At 47.7% G+C, this 9,938-nt stretch overlaps 1 protein-coding gene across 1 annotated transcript in view; it reads left to right on the top strand.

The window, feature by feature from the left end:
• Positions 1-3,825: 3,825 nt before the first annotated feature.
• Positions 3,826-9,938, top strand: part of CYTH1 (cytohesin 1) — a 51,249-nt gene continuing 45,136 nt past the window's right edge. Inside the window, exon 1 of the mRNA XM_011955933.1 lies at positions 3,826-4,125. Within this exon, the coding sequence (XP_011811323.1) occupies positions 4,071-4,125 (55 nt within the window). The 5' untranslated portion in view covers positions 3,826-4,070. The remainder of the gene's footprint in view (positions 4,126-9,938) is intronic.

Raw genomic sequence — 9,938 nt, 5'->3', positions numbered from 1 at the left:
TTTACCAGCCTGCAGTGTGGTCAGCCGAAGGGAGGACAGAGTCAGGGACCGTAGATGCAGATAGGAGGCAGAGTTGGAGCAGGAGTCGCCCTAGGAAACAGGAGAGATTCCCATTTTCATCCACCCCTCGCTGTGCTTCAGGAGGATTCACGGGAACATGTGTGTGGCTGCAGGCTGACAGAACCTGCAAGCAGTTTACTGCTGGTTAAATCAGAGATGGAGGGCTAGACCTTCTGGAAATTTTTAGTAGTATCCATCTCTCATTTTTCCCTTGGATTTTGACAGTCCTGCAAAGGCAACTTTACTGAATTTATAGTGTTTTTGTCTCTGCCTTTCTGTTTTCAGCCCAGCTAAGATTTCCTTTTTAGAAAAGGACTCTTTAAAACTGCCACCATCTTCTCCTGTTTACCTTCTGAAGAACTTCAACTTATGGGGAATTCCTGTGGGTTTTGTGTTACGTCTGGAGCCATTAAGTAATTAACTGGGACAGAGTCACTAACAGTTGTGTAATCACAGACTCTTAAAGCCGTGAGCTGCCTTCGAAGTTATCTAGTCTAGCCCTGGTCAGTTCAGTAAATGAAAGCCATTGCTGTGGCTCCTGGGAAGGACTCTGAAAACTGAGCCCAGATCAGCCAGGATTTTAAGTTTTAACAGCCACTTTTGAGTTATGATGATCTCATGCCTTCATATATTCCTAGTTACCTTTTTGTTTTTCTCCTGAGTATGTGATATGTTTGATTCTGTAGACCTAGGTAATACACTAGGGGAAAAATGGAGATAGAAGAGTCAAATTCTGCTGTCCTGTAGATCAACTGGAATGTGAGGACTCGCCCAGACACATTCATTTCTTCCTTAAGAAAATAATTTTGTGCCGAGCGCGGTGGCTCACACCTGTAATCCTAGCACTTTGGGAGGCCGAGGAGAGCGGATCACGAGGTCAGGAGATCGAGACCTTCCTGGCTAACATGGTGAAACTCGTCTCTACTAAAAACACAAAAAATAAGCCGGGTGTGGTAGCGGCGCCTGTAGTCCCAGCTACTCGGGGGGCTGAGGCAGAGAATCACTTAAACCCGGGAGGCGGAGCTTGCAGTGAGCCGAGGTCATGCCACTGCACTCCAGCCTGGGCGACAGAGCGAGACCCCATCCCAAAAAAAACAACAAAAAAAGAAAATAATTTTGTAACTCGTATCATGTTCTTCCTTCCTCTACAGAGGAATCATGGAAGCTCAACTTCTGACCTAAAAAAAGATGCAGTGAATTTCTTTTTTTGAGTCAGTGACTATTTTTTTTTTGAGATGGAGTCTCACTCTTTCGCTCAGGCTGGAGTGCAGTGGCGCGATCTTGGCTCACTGAAAGCTCCGCCTCCCGGGTTCACGCAGTTCTCCTGCCTCAGCAACCAGAATAGCTGGGACTACAGGCGCCTGCTGCCACACCCAGCTAATTTTTATTTATTTATTTTTTTTTATTTTTAGTAGAGATGAGGTTTCACTGTGTCAGCCAGGATGGTCTTGATCTCCTGACCACGTGATCCGCCCGCCTCGGCCTCCCAAAGTGCTGGGATTACAGGCCTGAGCCACTGCGCCCGGCCTAGTCAGTGACTATTGACGCCTTTCCTTTTGGTGTCTAAAGCCTCTTTCCCTTTGTATTTTCTGCAAAGAGTCAGGATTCTGAGTCACAGAATTCGGACAAGAGACCACATATGAAATCACAACAGAATGGGTGTAGTTACAACAGGCACCTCATGGGCATTAGAACAGAATCCAAGGATGTTTCTTCTATAATAGAAATATTGGGCCAGTCTGAGCAAATGGTAAGCGGCTGGGGGCATTAAAAACTTCAACATCAAATTTTGGGTTAGTTGTAGATCCAGATATACAGATAGGCAGAAAAGGAAGAGTCCAAGCCTCCCCCACTCTCCTTCCACAGTCCTTGCTTTGAAAGGTGATTCCTGCTAGCAGGTTCAGGTACGTCCTTCTCAGGAGCTCCCTGTGTGTTTAGCAAGCATAGGTGTTACTTGTGAGAGGGTGTTCTGTGCTCTCCTGTTTCACCAGATGTGTCTTAGAGAAAGTCACCTCATTCTTTTAAATTACCAAATAGTGCTCAGGTAGTTTAAAATTTGTGGAATTTGGGGCGCACATCCATTCTTAAATGGAATTTAAGAATCAAATTCCTAAGTTTGATTCAAATCAAATCAAAAGGTATGTGCTCTTTATGTTTTGCTCATGCCAAAGGTTGTACCAGTTTACACTCTCCCGGCAGCACAGGAGACTACCTGTGTAGCCCACTCCCCTGACAGTATTTTGTGTCTCTGGCATTCTGATTCCTGCCAGACTAATGGAAAATGGTATGTTATTCATGTTTTAATTTGCATTAAACACATAGTGACTATGAGCATCTTTTTCTATGTGACCATTTGTATTTCTCTTTTTGTAATCTGCCTTTTATATCCTTTGCTCACTGTATTCATCTTTGTTTTACTAATTTTTATGCTACTTTCTTTGTGACTTAAAGAAGTTAACCCTAGCCAGGTGTGGTGGCACACGCCTATAGTCCCAGCTATTCTGGAGGCTGCGATGGGAGGATCACTTGAGGCCAGGAGTCTGAGGCTGCAGTGAGCTATGATCACACCACTGCACTCCAGCCTGGGTACGGAGTGAGACCTTCTCTCTAAAAATAATAAGTTAATTAATTTTTTAAAAAGATATTAACCCTTTGTCATATGTTTTGTGAATTTATTGTCCTAGTTGTTTACCTTTTGGCTTATGGGATATTATTTTTCACTCAGAAGGTTTTCATGTTCATGTCACAAATGAACAGACTCACCAATATTATGACTGTATTAATTCATGCTCTATTCTAGAATTATTCAGATTTTATTTTACATTAACATCTTTGATTAAGCTAGAATTCATTTCAGCTTAGTTTTATCCCAGATGGCTAGCTGGCTATTTATTTGCCCAGCTCCCTTGACTGAATAATCCTATTTTTCTTTACCGATTCAAAGTGCTACCTGTATGTTTCAGTATTTCTTGAGTTTGTTTTCTGGTCTTTTTCTTCTGTTGCAGCTTCAGTTACCGAAGCCTCACATGCTTTCATCTCTGGTAGCTACACCCTCACATTACCCTTTCTCCCCTTGATGTTTTTCTGACTATTCTCATATATATGTTTTCCCATGTGAAGTTTAATATCCTTTTTATTATACTTCTGTAAACATCATGTTGGTAATGTAAATAATTTTTTTTGAGACAGAGTTTCGCTGTCGTTGCCCAGGCTGGAGTGCAATGGCACGGTCTTGGCTCACTGCAACCTCTGCATCCCGGGTTCAAATGATTCTTCTGCCTCAGCCTCCCAAGTAGCTGGGATTACAGGCATGTGCTGCCACACCCGGCTAATTTTGTATTTTTAGTAGAGATGGGGTTTCACCATGTTGGTCAGGCTGGTCTTGAACTCCTGACCTCAGGTGATCTGCCCACCTCGACCTCCCAAAGTGCTGGAATTACAGGCATGAGCCACCACACCTGGCGTAAATAATATTTTTAAACATCGTGGTATATGTACGAGAACTTTCATTATTGGGGTCTTTCTACCTTTGCTCAGGTCCCCTTTGTTTTCCATGTTTCTTTTTCCTGTCTAGGGAGGCTGGCCCTGCTGCAGGAGCCAGCCTGGCTTGGGGAAGATTTACCAGCGTTTGGGGTAAAATAGAGTTTGTCTAGAGAAACCAACTATATCGTGCCACCTAGAGGTGGGCATCCGTTTGTCATGGAGGGAGGCCATAGGACACCTTCATGATATCAGGGACTCACTGCTCTCTTCACGGGTCAGCACCTCTTGAGCTAGTTCCGGAGCAGGTGTGCTGACCTGGATCTCAAAGGTGCAGAGCTTGGCCTGCCTTCTGCTCCTCCTCATTGCTCTCCTTGGCTGCCCCTGCCACAGGTCTCCTCTTTCTTCCTCCTAAAGTTCTGCCCACTGCATGGGCAAGAGATAGGAGACGGTCCAAGAGCAGCCTCATAACAGCAGCCAAGACAGAGAAGAAGCCTGCCCTCCTAGCACACTGAGTTGGCACCGGAAGAATGCACTGGCCAGGAGGCTTGGGCTGGCCGTGCCGGTACCAGCCTAGCCCTGCTGGTAGGTGGAGGCAGGGGGCTAGTACCGCGGGCCTGCCCGTGACTTGGAAGGCTGGTGCCCTCATCAGCTCCTTCTTACACTTCTCCCAAACTTTTGCAAACCCGGACTCTGGGAAACTCTGGTAAGGGTGATGTCTGGAACAGGGAGCCAGTTTGTTTCTATTTGGAGGTGAAGGTAGAAATGACCTCCCTCTCAAGAGATCTTCAAGCCCTTCTCAGAGCAGGAACAGATGCCAGTTTTTGCTGCTTTGAACGAGAATTTTATGCTCTTAGCGTTTACTAAGGAATAATGAGGCATTTTTAAGTATAGGGAGTGGAATAGAGTTTAAAGAAAAAAATCAAATAACTCCAGGCCTCTGTTTTCGTGGGACACAGAAGGAGGGGAGATTGAGAATCCTGACTCGCCTAAAAGCTTTATGCTTATCATGTCTGTGGTGCTTGGAGCCTGTGGCCCAGGTGGTTTGGGGTTTGGGGACTCCTCATGGGCAGAGAGGAACTTTAAGCAGCATTGTGAATTCGTGGGTTTGGGATGCTGATGAAACTGTTGAGATTTGAATGTATTCCTCGTGCCTCATTTTCCACTTTAGAAATAAAGCGATTGGTGCACATTTCCCTTGCACACTTGTCAGAGGGTCACTTTCTGGTTCCAGCTGTCCTTGCACCTGAGATACAGAACTGGTAAGAGGATGGGAAGTCAGTAGCGGTTTGGGGAATTAGTGCTGGATAAGGATGGTAGTTGAAGCTGTGAGCTGGAGTAGGGTGAGAAAACACGTATTTCTTTGGTACCACTTCTGAATGGAAGTGCTGACCGCGGTGCAGTGAAGACTACTACTGCAAAGCTTCCAGTTCCTTTTCTTTCTCATGGCGCCTAGCTGCCGCTTCTTGCTCTTCCAGAAGAATTTCTTTCTTTATCTCTTGTCCCAACTCAACAAAAGAATAGAATCCAGCTGTCTCCGTGTCAAATTCAAAGGCACCACAGTCTGCCTGGAGCTTGCTTTTCCAGACTCTGTCCCTTGTGCCGCCCTTTCCACCGCTGTCTGGACTGCCCTCTCCCAGGCTCTCACATGGAGCCGTCTTGGACTAACCTGGGCCCTGCTCTTCTCTGACCCCCACTCTGCATAGCACCTTGCAGACAGCATTTATTTGGCATTTACGGGCTGCCCGTTTCTTTTTTCTTTAAAAAGAATAGTAACACATGAGCTCTTTGAGGGCCGAAACCATGTCTTTCCAGCATTGTGTCTTCCACAGTAACTGACAGGGGGCCTTGTTTCCATGCAGTGAACTTTTTAAAAAATTGTTGAATTATGAGTCTGAGAAATTATTTTTTAAAATGTTCATTTTCTCTGTTGGGATTCCTGAGATTCCTGCTGTGGCCAGTCGTTTCGTGTGATTCTCTCTGATGGCTGTGGTTTCATAAGCTGGATTGTGCAGAGTATATATTGTGGCATCTGTTTTCTTCAGATATGAGGAGGGCCACACTGCAGACTTCTTGGTTGCAGCTTTTTTTTGTAACTTCTTTGTCAGCTGACATCCTTTTCTCATGTTGTCTGTGCCTAGAATTAACTGAAAGTGCAGGTTTTTGCCACCTGCAGTCTCTGGCCTGGGTCAAGCTAAAGCCTTTGCCTAGGTTCACACACTGCAGGTAAACCCCGGCTGTGATCCACTCTGTCGGCATAGTGGACGCTGGCCGTGTTAAAGGGAGAGCCATAGTGAGCCTGGCACATGATGACTGAGCCTTCTGTAGGGAGTGACGGGTCAGAACTCACCTGCTGGGCTCTTTCAGTCCCCGAAGAGAGTGTGTGTGTGTGTATGTGTATCTGTGTAAAAACCAGTGATGTCACCTCAAAATAAGACAGCCCTTAGGACTATGAAAAGTGCTATGAGAATATTTACAGTACAAGATACTACTGAAAAGCAAGAGCTTAATTCCACATACATGTGAAATCCCTGGGAAACATGGTGGTAGATAACCAGCGTGGATAGTCCAGGCTGTCTTCTCTGAGTGTGTTTATGTCATGTAATTGATCATCTGGTTATTTACCAAGCGATAAAGAAGGTCATCAGGTGATGGTTAATACGTGTGAACTGAGCAGGGAGCATGGCTGGAGGAATCGGAGTTCTCCCTGTAGGAGGTAAGACTCGATGGATGGCGAGGATGAGCTTCTGAACCAGAAGAAAGAGGCAAAGAGACATAACTGAGCACTCTGGTGGATCCAGGGAAAGTGGAGTCTTCCTCGGACCAGGAGGAGAGGTGGGATGGCTTACTAGACAGCGAGCAGGAAGAAGACAGGGGCCCAGGGACGTGTTGCACTGGGACTCTCAATCTACATTTTGTAGAATGTAGAATTTTAGAATTTGTTTTTCATGCACTTAGTATGATTCTTTTAAATGCGTACTACTCTCTTGATGCTAAAAGAAAATTGTCCACACTATGACTGTGTCTTAGAAGAAAGAACAACGCAGAGCCAGGGTATTTGGGTCAGGCCTGGTGGCACTGCCTGGTGATGAGGACGTCTGTCCGCATTCCCCAGCCAGCCCAACCCCCATGGCATGGCAGTGGAGGCAGGGCTTGCAGAGGGGTGGGTGCCTTCCACAATGATTTCCTAATGGCAGGAGACTGGAAAGGAGGGGAGGGTATGGGAGTGTTTTTAGGATTCCCACCCCCTCTTCCATTGTTTATCTAGAGCAATGGTTCTTAACCAGGGCAGTTTTGCCCCACGGGGGACATTCAGCAATGCCTGGAGACCTTTTTGGTTGTCACACCTGGTTGTGGGGAAGCAGGATGGGGGTGCTGCTGGCACCTAGTGGGTAGAGGCCAGGGACACAGCTAAGCACCCTGCAATGCACAGGGAAGCCCTGCCACTAAGAGTGACCTGCTCCCTATGCCAGTAATGCCCAGACTGAAGAAGCCCGCTCTAGCACAGTGATTTCCCTTTTACTTTCTCTCCTAGGTTATTTTAGAATTGTTTAAAAAATACTTCCTCCCTTCTTAGTCAAAAGCTGTATGGCTGTGTGTGGTCTGCAGTAACCTTGTATTCTGTATCACATAGGGGCCTGGGTCTCTGGAGTTCATGGTTTTGGGACTGGGGTCCCAAATCTACATGTTTAACAAGCGCCCTTGGTGATTCTCATGCCCTCTGAGGTTTGAGAGCTGCTACCCTCAGGCTGTAGCCATATTTCTTGTCACCAGCCATCTTGTATTATCATCCCCAAGTTTCACTTGCCTAATATTCCAACCCGATATTAGGCAAGTGTCCTCAAAGGCGATGCAGCAGCCTCTGGTGAAGAAAGAACCATTGGTGGCTGCAAGTGTACTGGGTAGGAGGCGAGTCCTTCTTGGTAAAAAGGCTGGAGTGTCCCTCATGGAAGTGGAGGGCATGGGATCCCTGAAGGAAGGGAGCAAAGGATACTCCTCCTGAAGCCCCTCCAGGACGGTGCTGGGGCAGTCTGGTCAGTGCCACTGTGCCTGCTGACCTGATGCGGGGCAGTGGGAAGGACTAGGCTTGTGCCTTTAGGGTGACAGAACATCCACCCCCTAATCCAGTCTCTTGTTTATCCATGCAGTAAGGAGAGGGCATCTGGAGTAAGGCTGGCATTCTTGCAGTGAAAGCAGCATCAGGCTTTTGCTTCTGAGGGAGAGAGGAAAGCAAGTGCAGCCTGTGTGCAAATGCTGGCGGTTCCTCCCCTCCCCCCGGGAGGCCGGGAATGGGGGATAGTAGGAGGGGCTGGCTGTGACTGCATTCATGGAAATGAGCCTGGAGGAGTGGAGCAGCACACTCTCGGAGCGTCAGCTAGGGCTGCAGCTCTGCGCGTCCATCTCTGCGCTCCGCGCCAGCCTTCCCCACCGGGCCCGGCGCCTTTCCACCTGCAGGGCCGGTGCTCTCAGCTTTTGTTTTCTCTGGAAACCTTCTTCTCTGCCCCTGCTGTGCTGGCGCACACATGCTGTCCTTGCTCCGGCTCTCCCTGCACCTACAGCTGTGGGAGCTCCCGGCAGCCTGGGACTGTGGGGTCGCTGCACGGAGCCACCATGGCCTCTGACGCGGAGAGCTGTGACCTGCCGAGGCTTTGATGTTGCTGCCCGGGGCTGGCCAGGACACTGGGGCCGCAGGAGAGGGGACTCACCGTGGGTAAGAGGCTGGTGGATGGCGTGTGGAGCCCCGTCAGCGGATTCCCCATTATGCGTTGCTGCCTGCCTGCCTGCCTCTCCCACCCAGCAGCCAGCAGTAGGAGCTGATGTGTGTGTGGCCGTCTCTCTGCGTGTCTGTCCTTTGGGTCTGCATTCTGTGCTCTTCTCTGAGGGTTTTTCCACTACACCTTTGGATAGGTATCCAGGCATTCAGTGTAGTTTCTTCTAGGCCTGAGACTTAGAAACACGCCAGTAGCCAATTTCCTTGGTCCAGCTTCCATGAGGTTTGAAATAGGGGGGCAGAAAGCAGAGGGACAGATTCAGGGTGATCTCCCCTCTATGCCTGCCGCCCATGGAGTTTCTATTTTATTCATTAAGGACTTAGGAACCTTTCCTGGGCACGAGTAGCCCTCTTCCCATCGATACACGTAGAAAAGGAGTTGGAATTGTACATCGCATTTAATGCTAGGGGTCCTTTCCAGCTGTCAGACTGAGGGAGAATATTTCAATGTACAGAAAAATCCAGAGCATTACAAAGGGCTAGCAAACAAATAGATTTTAGGCACTGAGGGTAAAGTGAGAGAGAATTGACTTTCAAGCCGCTAAGCCTCTATTTTGGACACAGAAGGGGTGTGGTGGCCCAGCTGTGCAAGCTGACGGTGGTTGCAGCTGGCAGGCACGGGGAGTGGCAGCTTCGCCCAGGGGACAGGAGCCTGCCCCCTTGGGAGGACGGGCGAGCAAGCTGATTTGGCTTCTTTGGAGGAAGAGGGAACTCCAGGCTTTCCCTGGGGAGTGAAGGAGCATGCCACTTGGCTCAAGGAGGCTAGGGGTAGAAAATGGCTCTTCCTTGTGGAGCTCTGCGTCCAGTCCCTGGGATCCTTTTGAAACAGCAGTGGAGTGCCAGAAAGAAGCTGCTGGGAAACCCCAGCTATATCAGATGTTGTCACTGTGAGCTTTTAGAAAAGGTTAAGTTTCTTAAAATGGTTGTTTTCTAGTTTTTATCTTTTATTGAAAGCAGATGTTAACTGTATTTTTCTAAACCAAATTCTTAGGATAAAATTTTGTCACTTAGGTTCTGTTACTACCTTGAAATGCAAACTAAGTCTTTGAGTTCTAGGATTTATTAAATTAAATTTTTTGATAACTTTTTTGGCTTTTGAGATGGAGTTTTGCTTTTGTTGCCCAGGCTGGAGTGCAATGGCACGATCTCGGCTCACTGTAACCTCCGCCTCCCAGGTTCAAGCGATTCTCCTGCCTCAGCCCCCCAAGTAGCTGGGATAACAGGCGTGTGCCACCACGCCCGGCTAATTTTGTCTTTTTTAAGTAGAGACTGAGTTTAAACATGTTGGTCAGGCTGGTCTCGAACTCCTTACCTCAAGTGATCCACCAGCCTCGGCCTCCCAAAGTGCTGGGATTACAGGTGTGAGCCACTGCACCCAGCCAATACCTTCCTTTTATAAGGTAGTTGAGAGGGACAGTCTCATTACATAAGTGAGGAAACTGAGGCTGGAAGAGGTCATTGTTTGCTCCAGGTCACAAAGCAATGAGTAAAAGCCCAGGCAGCATCTCCTCTGAACGTGGGGAGCTGTTAGGCGAGATGTCTCCAAGACTGAGAACAGGACTGAATGGAGTCTTCCCTAAAAATGCAGAATGTGGTAATAAAAATCTTTTTTTTTTTTTTTTTTTTT

The sequence above is a fragment of the Colobus angolensis genome, unplaced genomic scaffold (genome assembly GCF_000951035.1).
Source record: "Colobus angolensis palliatus isolate OR3802 unplaced genomic scaffold, Cang.pa_1.0 Scaffold1, whole genome shotgun sequence".
Classification (NCBI taxonomy): domain Eukaryota; kingdom Metazoa; phylum Chordata; class Mammalia; order Primates; family Cercopithecidae; genus Colobus; species Colobus angolensis.
Note: the sequence above shows the minus strand (reverse complement) of the source record. Positions and strands in the feature narration are given on the sequence as shown.